Source organism: Trichechus manatus, unplaced genomic scaffold (genome assembly GCF_000243295.1).
Source record: "Trichechus manatus latirostris isolate Lorelei unplaced genomic scaffold, TriManLat1.0 scaffold00162, whole genome shotgun sequence".
NCBI lineage: Eukaryota > Metazoa > Chordata > Mammalia > Sirenia > Trichechidae > Trichechus > Trichechus manatus.
The window spans coordinates 5,794,034-5,820,514 of NW_004444098.1; the positions used below are offsets into that span (position 1 = coordinate 5,794,034).

The window sequence follows — 26,481 nt, forward strand, 5'->3', positions numbered from 1 at the left end:
GAGGGTCTTCCTCTTTTTCGCTGACCCTCTACTTTACCAAGCATGATGTCCTTCTCCAGGGACTGGTCCCTCCTGATAACATGTCCAAAGTATGTGAGGCGAAATCTTGCCATCCTCACTTCCAAGGAGCATTCTGGCTGTATTTCTTCCAAGACAGATTTGTTTGTTCTTCTGGCAGCCCCTGGTATATTCAATATTCTTCACCAATACCATGATTCAGAGGCGTCAATTCTTCTCCGGTCTCCCTTATTCATTGTCCAGCTTTTGCATGCATATGAAAACACCATAGCTTGGGTCAGGCCCACCTTAGTCCTTAAAGTGACATCTTTTCTTTTTAACACTTTAAAGAGGTCTTTTGCAGCAGATTTGCCCAATGCCATACATCGTTTGATTGCTTGACTGCTGCTTCCATGGGCGTTGATTGTGGATCCAAGTAAAATGAAATCCTTGATAACTTCAGTCTTTTCTCCATTTATCATGATGTTTCTTATTGGTTCAGTTGTGAGGATTTTTGTTTTCTTTATGTTAGGGTGTAATCCGTACTGAAGGCCGTAGTCTTTGACCTTTATAGTAGTCACCTCTAAAATAGGGATGTTAAATAGTAGAATGCCTCAAAATTATTCTGTAGTCTCTGACCGTAAAGTGATTAGTAGTTGCAATTTATTTAATCCAAACAGTAGAAAAACTAAGTTTCGGAAGCAAGTTTCTCTTTTGATGCAAACGTGGGGTCATTAAGTTGCACCTAAATCACTCTCTCTGGCTCATTCTTCAACTCTTTGTTGTAGCCATTCTTTAAGCGAGAAACAATCATTTTTCTTCTTTAAAATTTTCTTATTTGGGGCTCTTTGAGTGTTTCAAAGCCAAATTTTAAGATTTCTTGTTGGTGTTCCAGTCCAGATGAAACATACACAAAACGCCCCTCTGAACTCTGAACAATAAGAATTATAGCTAAAATATTTTAAAATGTGTTTTGAAGGCTATATAAACCAGTAACCAAAACACCAGTTGCCGTCAATTCCATTCCAACTCATGGCAATTCCACGTGTTTCAGAGCAGAACTGCACTCTGTAGAGTTTTCAATGGCTGTGACCTTTTAGAAGTAGATAGCCAGGGCTTTCTTCTGAGCTGCCTGTGGATGAACTCAAACCTCCAACCTTTTCAGTTAGCAGTTGAGCACGTTAACTGTTGGCACCACTCAGGGACTCCAAAGAATGTATAACCATGCTTAAACATAAATGGAAAGTTTCCAAAGACCAGAAACGGAAAAGAGGTACAAGAATGGCAAGGGGAGGCAGAAGCTGGGTTACTCACAGGAAGTGGAAACCAGATGAGGCAGTGGGACCAGAAGGGAAACATGATGGAGTATACCCCACATGTAACAGTAGCTTAGGACTGTGACCGCCATACACCCGGAGGCTAGGAGTCCCCCTCCATACACTGGGGTCAAAGGGCACCTCCCATCTTTTCTGAAATTGAAGCCAGACACAGAACTGTCATGGAAGGAAGCAAGGGCGCTAAACTGAACCAGGATCTCTGCCTATATTGCACATGGATGTCCTGTGGGAGTACCCTCGTCAGGGAAAGAACCTCAAGGCCTAATACTAGAGTGTGCACCTCAGCTGACTGGACTGTGACAGTCCCCAAATCATGGCACAGGGAACAAAGTTCACGTGAGATGAGCTGTCAGGCAAAAATTACAAAACAAGACAAAATCCAGAGTCTTGGGAAATGTTAAGCAAACACAGGAAAAGATAGACTTGCTTTTTCTCAAAAGAACTTAAGAATAAGTATGTTTAGTTATTTGGAAGTTATGGAGGAGGGAATTACATCCTTGGAACAGGGAGAGAAAGTAACAAGAACAGGGAGATGTGATCAAGAACCTATTGGAAATGAAAAATGCAACCACTGAAACTAAAAAAAAAAAAGACAATACGATGAACAGCAGACTAATAAGCGTAACTTCTTTAAGAACCAAAAGGATCTCTGCTTCTAACATATACATTTTAAGCATTAGTTGAACATGCTTCTTTTCCTTAATATACCTTTCTAAATCTAAAATTTAGGAAAGTAGAAGGAGTGACAATTTTCGCAAGTAGACGTCACTGCATAATAAACTATTATCACCTTTATGAAGCTGTTAACTTTCAAAATCTCTTGTAATCTTCCAAATCCTTTTTATCAGATGCCTTTACAAATGCCTTTTTGTTCCATGTCTTTGCTGTATTTGTGGAACTATTTATATGCTAAAACATATAGTTTCCCTAATCCCAGGTCTTCTGGCATCTCCTCGATGTTGGCACGTGACATTGTTCTGTTTCCTGTCCGTGGAATATTCTTCCTCACCCTCACCTCTACCTCCATCACATCTTCCCAAGAAATTCCCACTTTTGTACACCAAAAAAAAAAATCCCACTCATCCTCCAGCCTCAGTTGCAAGATTGTGTCCTCTCAGAAACCTTCAGCAAGCAGCCCTGGGCTCCTCCCCTTCTGTCATTTACAGTGCAATGGTTAAGAGTTGGCTGCTAACCAAAAGTTTGGCTGCTTGAACCCACCAGCTGCTACACGGGCAAAAGACGTGGCAGTCTGCTTCTGTAAAGATTACAGCCTTGGAAACCCTAAGGGGCAGTTCTACTCTGTCCTATAGGGTTGCTATGAGTCGGAATCGACTCGACAGCAACGGGTTTTTCTGCCAATTGCATAGCCATCTCCTTGTGGGCAGGGACTAGATACTTTTTATGTTTGCTGTCTCCAGCATCTGTCTCAGTGTCTGGCATGTAGTAGAAGCTCAGTAATACTTGCTGGATGGATGAATAAATAAATAAATAAACGGTATAAATGAAGAACATATAGAATGATAAGCATTGGGGAAATCAATGAGAAATCTTAACCAATCTTACCCAGAACACAGGGTTATTGTGGTTGAAAATAAAATTAAATGGATATTCCAGCAAACTTTAAATTTGATGCTCTAAGGGAAGAGGAAATAATTCTAGATTCTTCAGCAGGGTAGTGACATGGTAAATGTAGTGTTTAAGGAAATTCGATCTGACATTATAGGCAAAGAATGGAAGCACATACAATAAAATGCACCGTGGCTGAGTAAACATGAGTGGTGATGACTTCTCATAAATGCCCATAAACGGCTCTATTGTCAGCACTAGCTGAGCCATTCAAGCCTTCCTTGCAGGGATTGACCTCAGCTTGCCCCTAATATGGTGAAATCCTACAAATCCAATTCTAGTTGATTTGATGTAGGAATATATTCTTTATATTATTGCCATTTCTGATTCAGCCAAGGAATGTAGAAATCCAATTACCGCCTTTTCCCCTAGTTCATGACCTAGAAGTAACCTATAACTAATTGTTCAATTAAATATGCTCGAGTTATGCAAGAAGCAGTAACAAAAAGAATGAAATTTGAACACTTCTATAGGTTCTTTTAGATGCAGCTTTTCAAAATCCAGCTTAAATCTATAAATATTTGAAATCGTATAGATTTCCTGGGGGTTTCTGAAAAATGTATTCATTTTTCCTGAGTGTGAGTAATACTGTGTATGCTAAAGTATTAAAATTATGCAAAGTAATATTTTTTCCTCTCGTTTTTGAACAGCAAAACTTAGAGAGTAACCTCACCAACCTTATCAAGAGGAACACGGAACTGGAGACCCTGTTGGCTAAACTCATCCAAACCTGCCAACATGTCGAGGTGAGTATCCCTGTGTGGTATGTTTCATATGAAATCTGCTAGATCCGGGGCTTTTGTGCTTACATTCCCACTCTTTATATTTTTAAAATGGGAATCTTTATTTTATTTTAAATTTTATCATGGTAAAATACATATAACAAAATTTGCCATTTTTAACCATTTTTAAGTGTACAGTTCAATGACATGAATTGCATTCACCATGTTGTGCAACCATACCACTATCCATTTCCAAATATTTTCCAGCACCCCAAACAGAAACTCAGTACCCTTTAAGCAGTAACTCCCCACTCCTTCCTCCGCCCAATCCCTGATAACCACTAATAAACTTTGGTCTCTGTGTATCTGCCTATTATAGATATTTCATATAAGTGGGACCATACAGTATTTGTCCTTCTGAGTCTGACTGATTTTGCTCACCATAATGTTTTCAAGGTTCCTCCATGTCATGGCAAGTATTAGAACTTTATTTCTCTTTATGGCTGGATGATATTCAATTGTATGGGTAGACCACATTTTGTTTTTCCATTCGTCTGTTGATGCACACTTGGGTTGTTTCCATCTTTTGACTGTTGTGGAAACTGCTACAATCAACACTAGTATACAAGTATCTGTTTGAGAGCCTGTTTTCAAGTCTCTTGGGTATATACCTAAGAGTGGAATTGCTGGGTCATATAGTAATTCTATGTTTTGCTTTTTGAGGAACTGCCAAATTGTTTTCCACAGTGGCTGCACCATTTTACATTTCCAACAGCAATGGATGAGGGTTCCAATTTCTCCTCATCCTTGCCAACACTTGTTATTTTTTTCTGTTTTTCTGATAACAGCTGTCCTAGCGGGTGTAAAGTCGTATCTCATTGAGGTTTTGATTTGCAAAATAGGAATCTTTCTTAAAGTTAAATCTTTTGCATAAGCCAAGTATGTAAGATGGATTAAAGTGGAAGGGACTAGGCCCTCAGAGAATCTGTCCCCATCCCCAGCCCTGTCCTGCCCCCACTCCTATGACAGCTGTCCCTGATCCAGCGTTACATAGCACTCCTAATATTGTTGATTTTAATCACCCTTATGAAGAACAACCACATAGCACTATTTAAAAGGTACATGTTATAAATACATCTTGGTTATCCTGTATGCTTCCATGAAATCTAGCACAATTCCAGCAATAGTGGAACCTTCAATGACTCCACACTGTATATGGAAAAAGAAATCAATATCAGTTCCTTAGTGTGATATTCGCAGTCCTCTATCATCTCCCAACCTGTCCACTCTCTACTCTATGCACTCAAACTAAGTGATTGCCCATGCACTCTGCTTTCAAGCCTTCCCGCCTTCAACCCTTCCCACTCCATATCTACTTGTCCGAACCCTTCCTATCCTTCTCATCCCAAGTCAAGTGACACTTGAATTGTGAATATCCTGGACCAGAGTCATCACTCTTTTCTCTGAATCCCATAACATTTTATCGATAATCTTCTTTTGGCTTTGATCATTATCTCATGTGCTAGTTTCCATTTCTCCAACTAGAATGTGAAGTCTTTGAGGATGAGCATGAGATCTTATTTGTCTTTGTATCCCCAGACTCTAATGCAGTAGTTTGCACACAGTGGAAGCTCAGGGAGTTTGTTTTGAACACATGCGCATGATGACTGTTCAAATGGCCAATTTGAACACTATTGGACTGTCTGTAAGTTTAGCTCCAAATAATATCTAAGTCTGGAAAAGCAAACCATTTTGAGTGTGCATTTAAAATTTTTGACAGTAACTGTTTCACAATAGCAATTTTCCTGGAATCCTTTTTTGTGGTCATCTAATCATTAATTATAAGTTTATGGTCTCTTATATGCCTATAACTATATCAATAGATGGACAATATAGTAAAAAAAAATCATAATAGCTTAAAATGTGTTTAAAAGACAACATACACGCACGACATAATTAGAGAACAGTGGAGTAGCTAATCACTTGCTAAGCTAGTATAAAAGATGCATTTTTTTTCATTGACTAATCTCTCTGAAATTGGGCTGCACCTGAAAATTAATGGTGGGACATAGTGTAATTGGCAGCATTTTTTTCTTTCCTACTGGCACATAAAGTAAGGATGAGATTTACAGTTGCTGGTATTTTAGATTGGATGGGTTATGGTATGGGAAAAACAAAAAATAAAATAAAAAAAACCAAACTTGTTCCTGTGGAGTCGATTCCGACTCATAGCGACCCTATAAGACAGAGTAGAACTGCCTCTTAGGGTTTCCAAGGCTGTAATCTTAACCACTGCGCCACCAGGGCTCCGCGATATAGGAAGTGGGGATTAAAAGAGAGAAACAAATGAGTCCAATTTGCCTGAGACTTTATGAAGGAATCAGGACTTAAGCCAGATCCTGCAGATTTTCCACTATTTTTCAAAGTGCCCCAGGAATTGGGGTGCCAGCATATTTATCAACACAACTATGTCTCTCAGTGGTACATACCTCAGGAAAATAAATATGACCAAACGTTGTTTTCAAATCAGATCAGTGTAAAAATGTCTCTGCTATGCAAACACTGGTGCTTGGATGAAAGGTTTAAAATACTCTGTCTTATAAAGTTTGCACTTTCAGTGACAAATGTTCTATTTGGGATAGGAAATTTAAAACTGGTTAGTGAGAGAAATACAAGAGTTGGCAATGTTTTTAAACTCCAAATTTGTTATGACTTCTGCTGTTGTTTCCAGGATGGGAGGAACTGGGGTGTCCTTCTCTCCTCCCAGGATCACACACTTCAACGTGCACCATTTGGGGTGCTGATGAGAGATGGAGGAGGGAAAGACACACAAAGGGAAAAGAAAAAGGGGGTATTGGAGCAACATGTGGGTGAGAGGGCAGATTGGAGCTGTCCAACAAACTCATGGGTTCATGCCAAAGCTCCCCTTGCTTCTAGAACTGTCATGACTGTCAAATTGGAACCAATCTCTTCATCATGTTGGAATAAAGGCGAGTGTACAGGCAGCAGCGATAGTAGTGGCACGTTGCAGAACCCAGATCTTTCTAATCCTTTGCTTAGACTGGATTCGCTTTTGGCAATGGTCTCTCCAGGGAACATTTTGAGTCTTGTTGACTGAACAACATTGTAAATAATAGTGAACAGGCATGATGTTTTCATTATTAGAGAGTAAAGTGAATACGTACGATAGGAAAAAAAGGATGAACAAAATGGAATGATGCATGTGCTATATTTTATTTTTATGATGTGATGGCATTTAATGTTTAGGACAATAAGAAGAAATTATTTCTCATCAGTAAAAAAGTTACCTGTTTTATGGGGAAGTCTTATAAATTCTTTATGGCGTGAGTGATTATTTCATTCAATTTCAGCAAGTTACTTGAAAGCATTAGTGTCTGGTTTCCATTATGGCCTGTAGTAGTGATTTCAGAAGAACTTCTTTGCTCTTAATGCAATATTGGTATAGTTTGAATTTACAAAATGGTATTCCTCTTAACATGATGTAAAATTATATTGTGTGGTGTTGAGTAATTTCAAATGATAGATGAATGTTTCAGTCAAGAAATTTACAAGCAAATTTTATTTTTATTTCAGGAGATTATGTATTTTAGTTGCTGTACAGCTTTTTAAATAGAGCTATCACTGCATTGATTGTAGCAGACTTCAAATAGACATATATGACATTAAAAGTTGTTCTAGACAAGGAGTAAGGGATACTCATTCTTTCTCTGTTGTTTCTCTGTAAATCCTTTGGAATGGAAAGAAATGTTTGTGGGTGTCTTAGTCAACTAGTGCTGCTATAACAGAAATACCACAAGTGGATGGCTTTAACAAAGAGAAGTTTATTCTCTCACAGTCTGGGAGGCTAGAAGTCTGAATTCAGGGTGCCAGCTCCGGGAGAAGGCTGTCTCTCTGTGGGCTCTAGGGGAAGGTCCTTGTCATCAATCTTCCCAGGTGGAGGAGCTTCTCAGTGCAGGGACCCCGGGTCCAAAACATGCTCTTCTCCTGGCTCTTGTTTTTTGGTGGTATGAGGTCCCCCTCTCTCTCTACTGGCTTATCTCTTTTATCTCAAAAGAGACTGACTCAAGACAAAACCTACTCTTGTAGATTGAGTCCTGCCTCATTAACATAACTGCCGCTAGTCCCACCTCATTAACATCATAGAGATAGGATTTATAACACACAGGAAAATCACATCAAATGACAAAATGGTGGACAGTCACACAATACTGGGAATTATGGCTTAGCCAAGTTAACACACATTTTTGGGGGACACAATTCAATCCATGACAGATGCTTAACATCACTAATTATTAGGGAAATGCAAGGTAGAAACAATGATAAAGAGAAATATGACACGCTGTACATACCACTAGAATGTCTAAAATTAAAAATGTTTACAATACCAAGTGTTGGGGGGACACAATTCAATCCATGACAGTGGGTGAGTAAATTTAGTATTTATTTGGGAAATTTATGTATTCTAGATAAAGATTGAACAAAATTAATTATGACTAGAAAAATAAATAATGATACTAGCAGAACTTGTTTTTACATTTGTCTTAGTTATCTAGTGTTGCTGTAACAGAAATACCACATGTGGTTGGCTTTAACAAACAGAAATTATTCTCTCACAGTTTAGGAGGCTAGAAGTCTGAATTCAGGGTGCCAGCTCTAGGGGAAGGCTTTCTTTCTCTGTCGGCTCTAAGGGAAGGTCCATATCTCCTTTCAATATCTGTGGACCTGGCGTTCCTTGGAGATCTCCATGTGTCTTGGCATCAATCTTCCCCTGGGTCCAGAATGTTCTTAGTGCAGGGACTCTGGGTCCAAAGGACATTGCTGCATTCCTGGCCCTTCTTTCTTGATGTTAATAGGTCACTCTTCTCTGCTTTTATCTCTTGTAAGGTAAAAGGTGTGACTAAAGCACAGGTGGTGCATCCCAGCCTAATCCTCATTAACATAACCTAATCCTGCCTCACTGACATGACTGACAACTCACTCCCAAATGGGACCATAACTGCAAGCATAGAGTCTAAGATTTACAACACATAATTACATCAGATCACAAAATGGAGGAGAACCACAAAATACCAGGAATTATGGCCTAGCCAAGTTGACACATATTTTGGGGAGACACAATTCAATCCATGACATTCCACCACTTGGCCCCCCAAAATTCATGTCCTTGCCACATATAAAACACTTCCACCCCATCATATCATCCCAAAAGTCTTAAATCAACTCCAAGTCCAAATTCCATCATGGGGCAAAATTCCTCTTCATCTGTGAACCTGTGAAATCTAGAATACAAGCAAGTCAAAAACCCAGCCGGACAATTTATATCAGCTCTTAAGGCTTGAAAATAATCCTCTGTTCTCTAAGACCATCTAGGTAGTGGTCCTACCCTCCGGACTCTGGGTGTTGGCCATACTGTCTGGATTCTGGGTGGAGGTCCTTTGGCCCTGGGCTTCCGCTCTGCCTTCTAGGCCCATTGGGATGGCAACTCTGCTCCCTTGGCTTTGGGTGGCCCCATTCTCTTAGTCCACCTGAGTGGTAAATTCACCTCCTCAGCTCCAGAAGGCCCTGTTCTTCTGCCCTTGGGCCTGGCAGCCCCATCCCCTCAGCTTTCGGCAGCAACTCCAGCCTCATCCCCCGGCACTCTTGAATGGCAGCCCCACACTCCGGAACAGAGTTGGTGAAGATCTGACTCTTTGAAACCTAGGAGGCCGTGGCCCCACCCTTTGAGACCCAGCAGCCCATGGTTCCACCGTTTGAGACCCCAGAGGACATGGCCCTACCCTTTGAGACCGAGGTAACTCTGCTTCCCATGCTTCTTGTCTCTTCAGCTTTCTGGTTCCTGGTTCCTTGGTTTCTTGGCCACTTAGCCCTCAGGCCTCTTGGGCTGGCGCAGCCTCTTCCCTGCTCTGGCAAGTGTTACAGAGCTCTTTAGCTTTACCAGTAAATTCTCAGAGGCACCCCACTCCGCCAGTAAGCCTCAGCCCAAAGACACTCTCAGCTCTCCGGCTCCATGGGCCGGCAAGCTTAGCTCCAGCAACAAGTGCCCGTAGGCACCCCATTCTGCCAGCAAGCCTCCTGCCCAAAGGCGCTCAGCTCTCTTATTCTGTGGGTCAGTTCCCGCACCTTCTCATGCCAGTCTCCTGGTTCTGCTGCCACCGTTTCTCTGCTCCTGCTGCTTCTTGCCATCTGCACCGTTTCCGGTGTTACAGCTCTCCTCACTTCCTTCTGAGCCCTTACCAGAATTGTCTTTGATGTCCATAATTCCACCAACAGTCTCTTCAAAGCAATCTAGGCTTTTAGTATTATGCACCTTAAAACTCTTCAAGCCTGTACCCCTTACCCAATTCCAAAACCCCTTCCACATTTTAGGTATCTGTTAGAGTAGCACCCCACTCCTGGTACCAAATGTCTTAGGCTGCGTTCTCTAGAGAAGTAAAACTAGTGAAGCATGTATGTGTGTGTGTATGTATATATATACACACACATACATAGAGAGAGAGACAGAGAGAGATTTATCTCAAGGAAATGGTTCGTGCTGTTGTTGAGGTTGGCAAGTCCCAATGTTTGTGGGTCAGGCTTCGGCTGGAGGCTTCTGCTGACTCACATGGCTGCAGGGGTTGATGAACCCAGAATCAGCAGGTCAGATGGCAGGCTGTTGGCGCACATGGCTGTGTAAGCTGGCAAATCCCAAAGTCAGCAGATCAGATGACAGGTGACAGGGCTGCTGGCTCAAGTCCCAAAAACTGGTGGTCAGATGATGATGAGCCAGAAACAGGATCCAGAGCAAGCAAGCAAGTTTTGCCAGAAGGTCCACATATATATATACATAGAGAGAGAGAGAGAGAGAGTGCAGGCCACACCCTCAGGAAACTCCTCTTACAACTGATTGGCTGATCACATCAGGTCACATCATGGAGGTGACTGCATTATATCACAAAATGGAGGATAATTATATCAGATCACAAAATATAGGATAATTACATAGTACTAAGAATCATGGCCGAGCCAAGTTGACACATAACATTAACTATCACAGCATTTGTTCCCTTATTTGTAGTTATTAATATTCTTAAAGTATGATTTTCAAAAAGGTGAACACAATTCTCATATAAATATCTGAGTCCACATCAACGATTTAACTCATTAATGAAGGAGCCAGCAGGATGATAAAGCAGGTTCAAAGGAGAACACCAGAAATTGATATAAACATATGTATATATGTGTGCAGTTATTGGGGAAAGAATGCTAGAATATGATAGCTAATGTAGATACAAAGCTGGTTAATGACCTACAGGTCAATAAAGCCATAACACTTGGACAAAAATAACTTGCTTATCATTTTTCTGTAAGCTAATATCTAACTTTGCAGAGTGTAAACCCTAATCAATAGTAAATAGACAGTCAAATTCTGTTACATTCCAGTCTAGAAAGTCAGATGACCCTCACTGAGGCGGCCTCGGTGGAGTATGCTGTAATATGACACTAGAAGGACCGGTAGTCATTGTTTTCTCTTATTTCCAAGGTTTGGATAATTTTCCTTAACATGACTTCCTACGCTTTCTGTTCTGAAGACTGTTGGTCTATGAGCTGGGTTTGCTAACCAAGTTTTTCTGGATAAAGGTGTAAACTTTTGTCTGTGGTCAATCACTTTAACCTGTTACCGCATCACTGTAGTTTGTTCATTCCATTAGTGTGTATCGTACATCCTCTGGGTATGCCTAAGGACCTTGCCCATAGGGAGCTGACTATCTTGCTAAGACAAAAGAGCGACTCTAATATGATATAAAGCAGAAAACTATAATTACCAAAAGAGAGGTGTAGATAATATACTTTGGAATTGCAGAGAAGTGAGAAATTACTTCTAACTGGGAGATGGGAGGGGTAGCACAGATCTGAGCCTGTCTCCAAGAGTAGATAACTTTTGAGAATATGGTGGTAAGAGGGAGGACACTGCTTGCAGGGCAAACAAAGGCATGTGGATGGAGAAACAAGGAGAGTATATAAGCAAAGCAAGTGGATCATTCTGTAAGAAACAGAAGTTGTACGAGGGGGCATAGTAGGAGAGAGCTTTGGAGAGACGGAGAGCTGGGTGGGCTTTAATACTGCATCTGAGTTTGAACTTTATTTGCCGTGGAAAGTTAGGTGAGGATTCAAGGAACAGATAGACCTGTGTAGTTTTTATAGTTACAATTGATATCCCTAACTCTTTTCAGCTACTTAGGAAATGATATTTTTGGAAAATAATATGGATATCTTAGTGCAAACAATGAAAACTCCAAGGGAAAACTTCATAGCGCTAGTAAACTCCAAAAGAAGTAGTGGAAATTGTTAGGAACCACCATACTATTCTTTTACATCAGTGCAGTGGGAAAGTATTTCCTCATTCACATCCTCTGTTCCTAGACTGTATTTCTTCCTTTTCCTCTTCCTGAGAGTATCCTTGTATTGGGATAGGAGCATTCATCAGGAGAATAATTCCCACGCCAGCTGGAGCTAAACAACTCAAAGCATAGAGGCCACTCTTAATTGTTATAAATTAATTCACTGAAGCCCTTCCCACGGACTCCTGGAGGAAATGCCACATTCTCATAAGTCTACACCTCCTTCGGAGATTCACCTCTGCTTTTCTTTATAATGGAAAAGGGTTTGAAGGCCCTCCCTATTATTTTTAAGTGAGGGCAAAAATCTGGCTTTTTGATAGTAAGTGGCAAATCTTTTTCACTCTAGAGAATGGACGATCTGAAGGCCAAGGCAGTTTGGGACTCAGAAGGTGAGGCATTGAAAGAGAAACTTCAAATAGACTCCCAAGAAATGTTTGTGTCATTTGGGAGCTGAGATTCTAAAGGCTAATGGTGTTTTAGTCCTTTTGTTTTGGTTTCTTCAGTAGAGGAGTACAGTAGAAAACTCCCTTGGGATGAGTTTGGAGTTAATTATACATGAGGAGAAGGACAAGCCTATGAACAGTGATCAAAAATTAGGTCAGCTGTGGGCCTTTATGGTCAAATAAGAACGAGTTCTTATTCCCCCCACCCCATTTTCTTTTAAAAATCAGAAGACCCATTTTATTAGCTAAGCAAATATTTAGAATCACTGATGTGCATTCTCCAGACATTCTGTGAATCACGTTCTTTCCCAGCAACTCCAATACCTTGACATGTTCACTTTGGCATTTTGTGGTGATTGTTAGTTGCAGTAGAGTTGGCTCTGACTCATGGCACCGTCTTCATGAGCGTCGGTTGTGTCAGTCCATCTCATGAATGTTTCCCTCTTTTTCACTGACCCTCTGCCAACCATGTTGTCCTTTTCTAGTGACTGGTCTTTCCTAATGACGTGACAAAGTAAGCAAGTAGAAAAGTCTTGCCATCCTCCCTTCTAAGGAACATTCTGGTTGTATTTCTTCTAAGGTTGATTTGTTCGTTCTTTTGTCAGTCAACAGTATATTTAATATTCTTCACCAGCACCACAGTTTGAACACATTAATTCTTCTTCTGTGTTCCTTTCTCATTATCCAACTTTCACATTGTGGCGTTACTGGTCACGAGTTACCAAACTCACAGTGAGATGGTAAAGAACTACTGGGAAAGGGAAACTGTTTGCCATAGCGGTTCCGAGAGGATACTAAGGCTCAGCTGACCTCACTGCCCTTGGCCAAGATCATACTGGAAGGGTGTTCTCTAACTTAACATCCCCTCAATGGCTTCCTTTAAATACCAGGCTAGGCCTTGGCCCTTTTGGCTTATGTTGTTTTGTTTGTAATCACTTTTTTTTTTTAATCCCTTATGCCGTTGCTTTTCTTGGTAAGTTTTTGAAATATTCTTTTTTTTTTTTTTAATGGAAATTTTGCTTTCTTACTGGCTTTCTCTGCATTTTTCCAGTGCTAGTTGACTTGTAGAGTAACCAACTTCTTGTGGGTAAATTAAGTGCCATTTCATGAGATCTCTGCTCAGATGACGGGCTCTGTGAGTCAAGAGGGATGAGGGTGATGTGCTACAGTAACTTCTAAGAAATTGTAAAAAAATGACTTGACAAACAGGTGGGGGTTGGTAAAGAACTTTTAAAATCTTTCACCAAGCTTTAAAAGCATTCTATTGTAAACTCTGAAATAAGGAAAAAATATCTGGGTTACAAACAAAGAGAAACCTTTATTTTAAAGTTATTTTTGGTGTGCAGTTTTATAATGTCAAAGCATTCTCTCCCACTATGGAAACCTTGGCAATTGCTTCACCCACAGCCGTTGGATGAAGACCAGCATCGAAACACAAAACATGCAGTTCGTGTCTTATGGACAAGTGTCTGATCCTGGATGAAGTGTACCCTGCTGGGGGCAGACTTGAATGTCCAACATTATAATCCATTGGCACTTGCAGATAAGGGTCAGATTCCCACCCTATGTGACCCTCTGTGAGACTGCTCTTCTGGTAAAATTAGAATCAGATACTGGGCTTCATTAAAACACATCACACAACCCACTGTCTGTCACGTCTCCCCATGTACGCTCCTTTGGCTTGGTGGTAATGTGATGATGCCAATATGGCAGCATTCAGAAACCAGATTATGACGAGTCACTATTATAAAGGCTGACTTCCCAAGTTCAGGTCTTAGGATTTCCAAGACAAGGGAGAAAAGGAACTCTTGGCCTGCACAGAAGTTCGTTGTCTCTGGGGACCATTCATTTCTTTGACTCCTGTACATGTATAACAGTTGTATATCCAGTCCATGCTACCGTGTTTGCTAAAATTGACAACTCATGAACTAAACTTAGTTTTTGTCTCTGGAGATTAAATTTAATTTTTTATTATAGTAGATCTAATACATACTCAAATATCTACCTTTAGATTCAATGCCCTTGCCTTAACAAATTGATTCATAAAGGGCATCAGATCCTGTTATTTGGGTATATTCATGAGGAATAATTTGAAGATATCAGCAAAAAGTCTTCTGGAGTTTTAGAATATGGGGTTAATCTGATGAATAAATGAATATAAGGCTTTCTTGGCATTACTTTCGGAATAACATTCCCAAGTTTCAGCTTCCAACTATTTTTTAACATTATCCAAATCTTCCATCTTCTGCTAGTCTTCCCAGTTTGGGAAAAATGAACTATTGCGCCACATTCAGAATTCTACCAGGTGGCTCAGATTGAAATATGATCATGTGTACATGCCCCTGAAGACAACCTCTCTGACATGATTGAATTTAGTGGTGCACATTTCCAAGGCTAATGCTTAATTGTGAGATTGTTGGCCTTAATTGAGGGCCCAGTGGATGAGCAGTGGGAAGGAGGAGAGAAAGCGTGGTTTTCCTGATGCATCTTGAATGTGATCTCTTTCCACAATATAGCAGTTCTTTGTGACATCACCCCTACACTATTCCACACACAACCTCCCTGCCTTGAAATATTTAAACGCTTGGCCAAGACAGCAGGGATGTTTCTGGCGTGGTATAAACAGTAGTAGAAACAGGTGTGACAAATTCAAAATTGCCATTGCAGTTAGCTCTAACTCAGCTATCACATGAGATGCTCCTTGCTGGCTGGATTCAAGTAAGGAGTGAGATGTGAGAGGGGAATGATCCCAAGTGAGAAGGTGACTCTCAGATGGAAGGCTGGGTCCCATTGTTGCTCCCATTCTTGCCGCTCAGAGACGACCGGGATCCCAACGATTAAGCCATCATTTTGTTACTGTATCAACCTCTTTTGCTTCTGGGTCTTAATATCTAGTTTAAATTACTTTCCTTAATAAATGAACATAGAAGTATTCTCTTCGTGACCATCAGGCTGTGTATAAGATAATTACAGGTTATGAGAGAAATGAGATGTATTATTTTTTACCTTCATTTGATCGACTTCTGTTTTTAATTGCTAAATGCTGTAGGAAAAACTGAAGAACTTTGTTCTAATTTTGAAATTACCCAGCAAAATAATTGAGTCATGCATATAAAATATTTGTTAACAAGAGTGCAATTGTAGCACTGGTTATTTTTGTTTGAAACAGAAATATGAAATTTTAAATTCAACTATTTAAAATGCCTGAGGCTACTACCGAATCTAAAAGGCTCTCAGTGAGGAATAACACAAATAAAGATTTTTACAACCCTGTGAGGTAACTTCTTGCCCTAGGAATTTATGACAGAGCTTTTACTATGCTTTTGAAATAATTTTCACTAGATATAACATTAGGTTTATATATATGCGGTGATGAAAACTTTCGTATCTCGGACTCAACAAGCTAGGCCTTGGGCTGTGATAAATTCATTAAGGAAGCCTTCCATCAATTTACATAGGATTGGGAAGATGGCGCCTGATCCAGCTTTGAGGGCGTTAGGAGGAGAGCAGTTACAGTTTCATAACAAAGTATAGCCTGTAGTGTGGGGAAAGCAAAAGTTGTAGGACTTGTGCAAACATGCACTACAAACAACAAGGACCGCTTGATAAGCTCCAACTATCACCTCCTGATTTAATTCTCTCAATAGCCTTTTACGGTAAATGTCATTTAAATGACCTTAGAAACATGGCCTGAAGCCAGATAGAACAAGAATCAACCAGTAAAGAAATGGGTTGATTCCAACTAGGTAGTAAAGCAAGTGGAGTGGTTACTGAACATCAGCTACCCAGTCTAGGTGATAGAAATGAAAGAGATGATTTAAAAAGTTAAGTTCTTGATATGGGCAGCATAGTGAGAAACAAGCCCATTTGATGGGGATTGGAAACTTCTGCTGAACCGACAGGAGTCCTGGTGGTGCAGTGGTTAAGCACTCCGCTGCCAACCGAAAGGTGGGCAGATTCGAACCCACCAGCCCATCCATGGGAGAAAGATGTGGCAGTCTGCTTCCGTGAAGATTACAGCCTTGGAAACCCTATGGGGGCAGTTCTACACTGTCCTGTAGGGTCACTATGAGTCAGAATTGACTCGATGGCAACAGGTTTTATTGTTTGTTCATTTTGGTTGAACCCACTGTAACAAGAATTAGTGAATACCCGTTTCCGATACTCATAGAACCAGCGAGCTTTGGGTCCCATGAACTGTTCTCAAATCTTTGAACATTAATAACTGTTGTATGTAGTCAACCAATAACTTTAGCTCAGTTGATGAGATAACCTCACCTATCAGAGCCCATAAAACCCGTTGCCGCCGAGTTGATTCTGACTCATAGCAACACTATTAGACAGGGTAGAACTGCCCCATAGGGTTTCCAAGGCTGAAATATTTACGAAAGCAGACTGCCACATCCTTCTCCCTTGGAGCAGGTGGAGGGTTGGAACTGCCTACCTTTCAGTTAGCAGCCGAGAGCTTAACCACTTCGTCACCAGGGTTCCTCACCTACCTGAGCAGGTAACCATCGTTGACCTGTAACTTCAACTTCTTTGAGGTGATAAATTTGCTTCCGTTAGTGAATAAGGTTCTTTTTTTTTCCCCTCCTCCCCAGGAACATGGAGAATTATGTATAAAATTGAAGACCTAAATAAAATCCTTGGTATCAATATTTTGTGTTATGTTATTAGACTAAAATATATGTTTGTACACTGTGTAACATTTAAAATAATTTGACGTATTAGACAAACTTGGCAGATTAGCTCTGAGATTCCAATTTGAAATATGCAATTGATTTTAGATATGTGATTTTAAGTTAAAGTGTCAGAGAATTTAAGTTTGAAAACAATATTCGAATATTCAAGAGAACTTGAGTTTCTTTATATTTTTTAGTTGAATTTACTAGATTTATAGGAGTTACTTAATGACTTGGGAAGATTGGACTTGTTAGAGTTTTACTTCTACCCCATTAGGTGTTTGAAGTTGTTTACCAAGTCAATGGAATATGTTAAATTTATAAATGTGGTTTCAAATGTTACAGGAATTTAGTGATAGAAGTCTGAACAGTGATTACGCGTGGGGGTGAGGACTGACTGGAGGAGGATCTCCAGGGTACGTCCTGAGGTGATTGTTCTTGTTAGCTGCAATTGAGTAGAATCCCAACTCCTGGCGCCCCCATGCGCAAAGAAACAAAATGCTGCCAGGTCCTGCGCCATCCCCACGATCGGTTGTGGATCAGACCATTGAGATCCACAGGGTTTTCACGGGCTGATTTTCGGAAGTAGATCGCCAGGCCTTTCTTCCCAGTCTGTCTTAGTCTGGAAGCTCCACTGAAAGCTGTTCAGCATCACAGCAACACACAAGCCTCCACGGACAGACAGATGGTGGCTGTGCATGAGGCACATTGGCCAGGAATCAAACCCGGCTCTCTTGCATGGAAGGCAGGAATTCTACCATTGAACCAACACTACCTCTCTCTGGGGTGATAGAAATGTTTTATATCTTGATTGGACTGTTAATTACACGGGTGTATGCATTTGTCAAAATCCATTAAACTGTCCCTTAAGATCCATGCATTTCCCTGGGTGTAAATTTAACTCATTTTGAAAGATGTGTGCAGGAATTTAATCAGCTCATATATAGCTGGAATTGATTGTTTAATGGAGTTGAGTCTATTCAACTTGAGTTAATCAAATGTTAATTCAGGCACCCCCGAGAGTGATTATTCTTAGGTTTATAAAATGTATTGGATTTATGAATAGAATAATTAGATTCATAATGTGATCTTAAAAGCTTAAGGAAAACTACACAGTGATTTGTTGATCAAAATGCAGCCTTTGACATAAATCCACATGGTCTGTAGGTCCATGTCTGTTCCTTCTCCTAGTTGAGTTGGACTCCTTGGGAGGCAGGACGGTGTCTTTCTTCTCCTAGTTGAAAAAAAACCAGTTGCCCTCAGGTCGATTCCAACTCATGGTGACCCCACGTGTGTCAGAGTAGAACTGTGCTCACAGGGTTTTCAGGGACTGATATTTCAGAAGTATATTGCCAGTCCTTTCTTCCAAGGCACCTCTGGGTGGACTCGAACCTCCAACCTTTCAGTTAGCAGCCAAGCATGTTTGCACCACCCAGGAACTCCTTCTTCTCTTAGTATCTCCTGCATTTAGACCTGGGTCTCCCACATTGCAGGCAAGAATTCTACCACTGCACCACCAATGCCTCCTACTGTATGTAGAGAGAGAAGTACAACCTCCAGCTGAGAAGCAAGGATCAAGTAGGTTTAGTTTGCTCATGGAATCATGCTAAGTGTTGAGTTGAGATCTGTGGGGCTCCCAGTTTTATAAATAGGGTTTACAAAGGGAGAGTGTTGGCTTGTTTGATTTTGGTACAAATGGCCCTCCTTTTAGTGTGCTACCTGGAAATAATGATGCCAAAGAGATGGTATGCTAAAGGAAGATGGTTTCTGTGGCATTCTTTCATATCTCAGGCACAGCCTTTATCTAATCTTAATGAAAGAAAGTGTGCCGAGATAGAAAATGCCAACAGATGCCCATGTTTTTAAAAAAAAAAAAAATACACGTGCCCAGCTAACTTGTCATCAGGCTCTGGCTACTTAAACAAAGGATTGCTTTAATTTTTACAGGATATAGTATTTTTTTTCCTCCTGCCTCTCATGAAATGGCCTTAAAGAATTCCTCTTGTTTGTGGTCTTGAAAAAATTAGAACTATGCTGCTGAGGCCTACCTTTAAGGGTCCCATTAAACAATAAGAAGGCTTTGTTCTTGGCAATAAAATTAAAGCAAGCAGTGTTTCCAGTACCTGGCAGGATGCCTTTTTTTTTTTTCCTTCCCTGATCTTGACAAACTGAAATGGAGCATTCTGTTTCCCAGGTAGAACTGGAGAGGACGCCAAGGTCTCCCAGGTTTGTGTATAGGAATATAGTTGATCTTTCAGATAATCTTAAAAAAAAAGAGAAAGAAAAACTTCAAGTAATCCCTAAAGCAGATTTTTTAAAATTAATTTTACTATAGAAAACTATCCATATTGAGGCTTAAACCTCCAAAACCATTATTATTTTAGGAAGACAATAATAATTTCACAATGAGTTGAAACGATGGCAAATCGAGAGGTCTCACGATAAAGAAGCATATATGTTAGTCTAACTAGATTTCCTGTGTTTTCTTTTCCAGGCAGGCTAGCCTGCCTTTGCCCAAATTTTTACCCATCTTTGGTCAGTTGCAGATGCACACTTGCAGGTAGATTCTGGCCATGAAGTTAGGAAAGACCGAAGTTAAGATAGGAAGTACTGTCACATGCGAATTCCATTTGGCCCCGCAATTAGTCTTAGGTCATTGGAGCTATAGAAGAAACTGTGTGACTGTGACTCCAGCTCCCCCTGACCTCGACTGGAACTCATCTTAAGAAATGTCCAGACTGTAGTCTCCTCTAACAGAAGTGCTCTCCTGTCTGTAGCTGTTGGTGAGACGCCATAGGGCTCTCACTGTCCTATGTCCCTGACCTGCAAGCTTCCAGATGCAAGAGGCTGAGACTCTGCCTGGGGGCATCTTCTGCTCCAGGAACCAGCTATTTCCAGGTTGGAGTTAATGCCCACTCACCCCCAACAGCCTCAACCCAGCAACTGATAGGAGATATTACATAAAGCCCATGTTTCCTCCTCATCAGCTGGAGTGTTCTTTGTGTTTCTTCAGAGTTCCATGGTGGGATTGAGCTCCGCTTGCCCACAGGGGTCTTGAGAAGGCACACATTCCTGGCTTCCTACCTTTTCCTGACTCCCCTACTGATGTTTCCGGTAACAACTTGTGCTTCTCTCCTTGTCTCTCCCCCTGCTTTGGGGAGAATGCAACCTCTAAAATGGAATGATAGCACTACTTTCTTGCCTATCGTGACCATAACTCACATGTTCAATTTCTCTTAGCTCTCCTCTCTATCACTGTATGATTAAATTTGCATATTGAACATTGGCCACCAAAGCTATTTCAAACTCAATCTACCAGCCTCTGCTGGAATTCTGTGGTGACAACATCCAGGCAAGATACTTCATAGACAGACCAAAGCTTAACAGTTTGTCATTTTCCATTGCTTTACTTCCAAGTTCAAGTTTTATCAGTGATATAATCAAATATATTGCACTCACCAGAAGGAATACCGAAGGGCAGGCATCTGATCCTCATTTGCTGTAACTTTGCAGGGGAGCAGATGGCACATCTATACCTCAGTAACTCAGGCCTGAATAAGGGCTCAATCTTGTATTTTTCCAGGACATCATTATTCAGGAATGATGGCACAACAACTAAAAAGAATGTCACTTAATGAGAAATGACATGTAAGATTGAAAATGAGTAATGTAAGGTCACTGGGTAGAAGATTCCTCTTTTCATTAGCAATAACTTCCCTTCTCTGAAACATCACATCTATCTTCTCTAGCACTCAATCAACAATCATCTTCTGTAAGTTAGTTTTTACCCTCTGACCACAACGTCAAAAGGTTGATTTTTGCTAAATACATTTGTCAAAAGTTACTTAATAGAAAGTATCACCTTTTGGAAACTTTATGAAAAAGACTCGATAGAGACAAGTGCCCGTGACAGGTTAATTGATTTTTTTTTTTTAATTTTTGTGCCCCAGCCTAAACGGAAGGGTGTGTAACGTTTGTTTTATAAAGTGTGTAATTAATGAGAAAAAGGAAGGGAGGAGTTATTGTTTTTGAATGAATTGTGAGCTACACCTTCCATTCTGCCTCTTCATTTTGGAACTGCTTTGAATAGAGTTTACCATTAAATACAAAAAGAGAAGTGTGTGGCCTTCATGCCAAGAATATAAGATTGAAGCCAGATGAATGTACCCCTGAAAAGTATCCAATCTCGGGGGAGCAACGTTTACTGTACCAATGACAAAAGGAGGCAGGGCCTTGTGGGGAAACTAAAAAACCATACTACAAGTAGATTGTCACGTTGAAGCTGAAAGCCTATTCAGTAATTGCAACTATTCGTGCCTTGAAGGATGAAAACTGGTATTTATCAAGCACCTACTATGTGCCAGGTTGTTTATAGATATTTTTGTTGAAAGTATACAAATGAGAAAACATTTTCAGAGCTATTAAGCCCATTTTCTCCATCTGCAGCTCTTTGACTCCAAAGTCCATAATATTTCTTCTATGCTAGGGGTCAGGCCAAGTCTGGCTCGTCATTTGTTTTTGTAAATAAAGTTTATTGGAACACAGATATGTCCATTTGATTACATATTGTCTATGGCTGCTTTCACGTTACAATGGCAGAGTTGAGTAGTTGTGACAAAGACTGTATGACCTACAAAGCCTAAAATGTTCGCTAGCTGGCTCTTTACAAGAAAAGTTTTCTGACCCCTACTCTGCGCCATGGAAGAATATCCTCTGCCCACCCCAATCCCCCAGCTTCATCAACAAGCAGTCTTTAAGGAATCCATTTAGAGTTTAAAAAGTAGCTCCCAACGTTCTGGAGTTAGTCCTCACGTTATATCTTCCAAAGCCATTGTTTCAATGAAAGATGTAGACAGATAAAAGTTTTGATTCATGTCAGAAAGTCCTCAGATAGTCAGCACAGGTTGATGGGTTCTAGAATTTGTAGTTTTGATTCTATATGGGCATTCTAGATAAACAATTTATTAACAGTAGTAATAGCTAACATTTATTGAGTAATTACTATGTACCAAGCACTCTCCAAGGCCTTTCGTGTGTCAGCTCATTCAGTGCTCACCACTGTCTACCGCAGGCTTTTTCAACCTCGGCACTAGTGACATTGGGGCCAGATAATTCTTTGTTGTGGGAGCTGTCCTGTGCACTGTAAAATGTTAAGCAACATCCCTGTCCTCTACCTCCTAGATACCAGTAGCACACCTCCCCCCATTTGTAACAACTAAAATTGTTTCCAAACATTGCCAAATGTCCTTCTAGGGTTGAGGGTGGGGAGCAAAATCATTCCTTAGTCGAGAACTAATGGTCTACCAGGTAAGAGTTGATATTTTCCTCCTTAGGCAGAGAAGCAGTTTGAGGCATGGAGAGTCCAAGTAAATGCCCCAAAACATACAACTAGTAAGTAAGAAAGTCCTGGCATTCAAATTCTGGAAGACTCACACCAGTCTGTGAGCTCTGAACCACTGCCTTCTTTAGTACTCCCACCCTCTAAATATTTTTACCTCGTTTGAAGGTTTTGCTGTTCTGAAAAATTAACAACAGTAACAGACAGCATCATGGATGGGCATGATGTGTGTGATGCTCTTGAAAGTAAACACTACTTTGTGTGAAGTTTCAAAATTTTAGGCATCAGCAGTGGCTTTTTTAAATTGTGATAAAGTTTGTATAATAAAACATTTGCCATTTTAATCACTTTTAAGTGTACAATTCAACGGCATTAATTACATTAACCATGTTGTACAACCATCACCACTATCCATTTCCAAATGTTTATCATCCCCCTAAACAGAAAACTCAGTACCCCTGAAGCAATAATTTCCCATTCCTCCCTCCTCCCAGCCACTGGTAACCAGTAATAAACTTGGGTCTCTATGCATTTGCCTATTCTAGATATTTCATATAAGTGGAATCACTTCTGTATCTGACTTATTTCACTCAGGATAATGTTTTCAAGGCTCATCCTTGTTGTAGCACATACAGAACTTAACTTCTCATTATGGCTGAATAATATTCCATTGTTAGGCTGGATATACCACATTTTGTTTATCCATTCATCTGTTGATGGGTAACAACAGATGAATGTTGGGTTGTTTCACCTTGGGTTGTTTCCACCTTTTGGCTATTGTGAATAGTGCTGCAACGAACATTGGTGTACAAGTATCTGTTTAAGTCTCTGCTTTCAAGTCTTTTGGGTATATACCTAGGAGTGGAATTGCTGGGTCATATGGTAATTCTATGTTTAACTTTTTGAGGAACTGCCAAACTATTTTCCGCAGTAGCTACATTATTTTACGTTCCCACCAGTAGTGGACAAGGCTTCCAATTTCCTCATATCCTCAGTGATGGTATTTTTGCTGGGCAGCATATTGTACTGTTATAGTCGTGTTTCATTTACAAAAAGAATGTGTTGCCATTTTTTAATGGTATCTTGCTACTTATCCAACATTCAACTTCATAATCTTGGAAAAGAGGATTATCATTAGGTTCTGGGGAGTTATGTTTTCATCTCACAGTTGAAATACAGTGGGAGGCAGGGCCAAGACGGCAGAGTAGTCAGACGCTTCCGGTGGACCCTCTTACAACAAAGACTCAAAAAAACAAGTGATTTGATTATATACGGCAATCTGGGAGCCCTGCACATCAAAGGCAGAGTTGAGGAACTGGACAGAGTGGCAGGGGGAGGGAGAGACAGTTTGGAAGCAGCGAGGAGTTGCCATACCTGACCTGGAAGGAGCCGGCACCCTTCAGGACTGAGAAGTTGGTGAGTGAGCAGTGAGGCAGGCAAGCAGCCATGCTGCGGAGGTGCGTTTTCCGCACTTGGAGAGGCCCAGCGCCACAGAGGCTACACGGCTACCCAGAATCAGTGAGAAGCAGCCCTCGATCTGGTGAAAGAGAAGTAATTGCGTAAGCCTACCTCACAGATCAAAAACACCCCCCTTAGGGAAAAACCTCCCTCCAATTTACCTCCCCACTCCCTGCTCTGCACTGGGTCCCGGACGGGCTTCAGCAATTGCCGCGTCCCCTGGGCCAGAAGTAGGATCCGTCACATGCCCAAAGCCATTCTCCCTGCCTTGGAGAGTGAACAAATTAACAAACAGGGGAAATAATAAACTACCGGCTCCCCTAAGCCAGGAACCCAGGGTAAGCACAGCTCCTTTGCCTAGACACAGGCATAAGGGATCCACAGACTTTGAGTGCCTTTCCCCCTGCAGAGAGTGAACAAATTAACAAACAGGGGAAAAAATAAACTACCGGCTCCCCTAAGCCAGGAACCCAGGGTAAGCACAGCTCCTTTGCCTACACACAGGCATAAGGGATCCACAGACTTTGAGTGCCTTTCCCCCTGCAGAGACTTATGTGGGTCCATCTCAACAGTGTAAGCCCTCATTACCACAGTAGAACAGTGTATATACTGGAAGTCTAACTTCAACTGTTTTAGCTGTGAAGTGGCAGGTCCTTGACATTTGACACTGCTCTGCCATTAAGCAGGATCTTCACCTACCCACATCAGGGGCCTGAGGACAGGTGGTTCTACCCATGCCACCTAGCCACTTGCGATAGGGGCCCGTGATAAGAGAAGCCCCCCAGTCCTTAGAGCCAACAGCATTAGGTGCTCATAGTCTGGCTGCAAAACCCACCTACCTACGTGCTCTAGGGAACAGGGACATGCCTTCCTCCTGGAAACTCGGGGCAAATGTCAGCCCCCTGCCTTGCTCAGAGTATGTCCCCCTGCTGCAGCTAGATGCCTGTGCCTGTACCAATCACCCATGCCTGTCTAGGACTGTAAGTGAGAGCCTATACCACACACTTGGTGGCTATCTACCTGGGCACCTGAGCTGAATCCATACAGGAGGAGTGGGCCTACTCCTGAGTTCACATACCTAGTGACAGATCTACCCACCTCGTAGCAGGACATTAGAGCTTCAAAGGTGCCAATAATCAAACTAGCTCACACGAGCAGCCTATTTGGGCATATCAAAACAAGAAGCTAGGACACAGTAAGCAAACATAAAATAAATAAATACAATAACTTATTGATGGCTCAGAGACAACACTCAATATCAAATCACATTAAGAGGCAAACCATGATGGCTTCAGCAAGCTCCCAAAATCAACTAGAAGTTTTCCAGAGGAGGAAGATTTCTTGGAATTACTGGAGGCCGAATACAAAAGATTAACATACAGAACTCTTCAAGAAATTAGGAAGGAAATCAAGCAAAACACAGAATAGCAATAAAGGAAATATAAAAGATATGAGAAGAGCATAATGACAACTTTAACAGGTTGCAAGAATACATAGAGAGACAGCAATCAGAAATCGGGAAGAGTAACAATAAAATTTCAGAATTAGACAACTCAATAGAAAGTCATAGGAGCAGAAATGAGGCAATGGAAGTCAGAATTAGTGAGATTGAAGATAAAGCACTTGACACCAACTTATTTGAGGAAAAAATCAGACAGAAGATTAAAAAAAAATGACAAAACCCTAAGAATTATGTGGGACTCTATCAAGAGGAATAACCTACAAGTGATTGGAGTACCAGAAAAGGGAGGGGAAACAGAAAATACAGAGAGAATTGTTGAAGATTTGTTGGCAGAAAACTTCCCTGATATCGTGAAAGATGACAAGATACCTATCCAAAATGCTCTTCAAACCCCACATAAGGTAGATCCCAAAAGAAACTCACCAAGATATATTATAATCAAACTTGCCAAAACCAAAGATAAATAGAGAATTTTAAGAGCGGCTAGGGATAAACGGAAAGTCGTCTACAAAGGAGACTCAATGAGAATAAGCTCAGACTACTCAGCAGAAACCATGCAGGCAAGAAGGCAATGGGATGACATATATCAAGCCTTGAAGGAAAAGACTGCCAGCCAAGAATTATATATCTAGCAAAACTGTCTCTCAAATACGATGGCGAAATGAGGGCATTTCCAGATAAACAGAAATTTAGGGAATTTGCAAAAACAAAGCAAAAATTACAAGAGATACTAAAGGGACTCCTCCAGTTAGAAAATCTGTAACATCAGATAACCACCCAACACTAGAACACAGGACAAAGCAAGCAGATATCAACCCAGATAGGGAAGTCACGTAAGTAAATCAAAGCTAAAACACTGAAAATAAGGAAACAGATGTCAGTATGTAAAAGATGACAACATTAAAACAAAAAAGAGGGACTTAAAAAATGTAGACATAGATTTTGCATATGGAGAGGAAGTCAAGGCAATATAAAGAAACAAAAGACTGGTATAAACTTAGAAAAATAAGGGTAAAT

General features: G+C 40.8%; 1 protein-coding gene across 2 annotated transcripts in view; it reads left to right on the top strand.

The window, feature by feature from the left end:
• The window catches only part of MID1 (midline 1), a 186,243-nt gene that overhangs the window by 105,986 nt on the left and 53,776 nt on the right, over positions 1-26,481 (top strand). For both annotated transcript variants that reach the window (XM_004386356.1, XM_004386357.2), the window contains one exon: positions 3,611-3,706. In XM_004386356.1, coding sequence (XP_004386413.1) covers positions 3,611-3,706 — 96 coding nt within the window. The remainder of the gene's footprint in view (positions 1-3,610; positions 3,707-26,481) is intronic.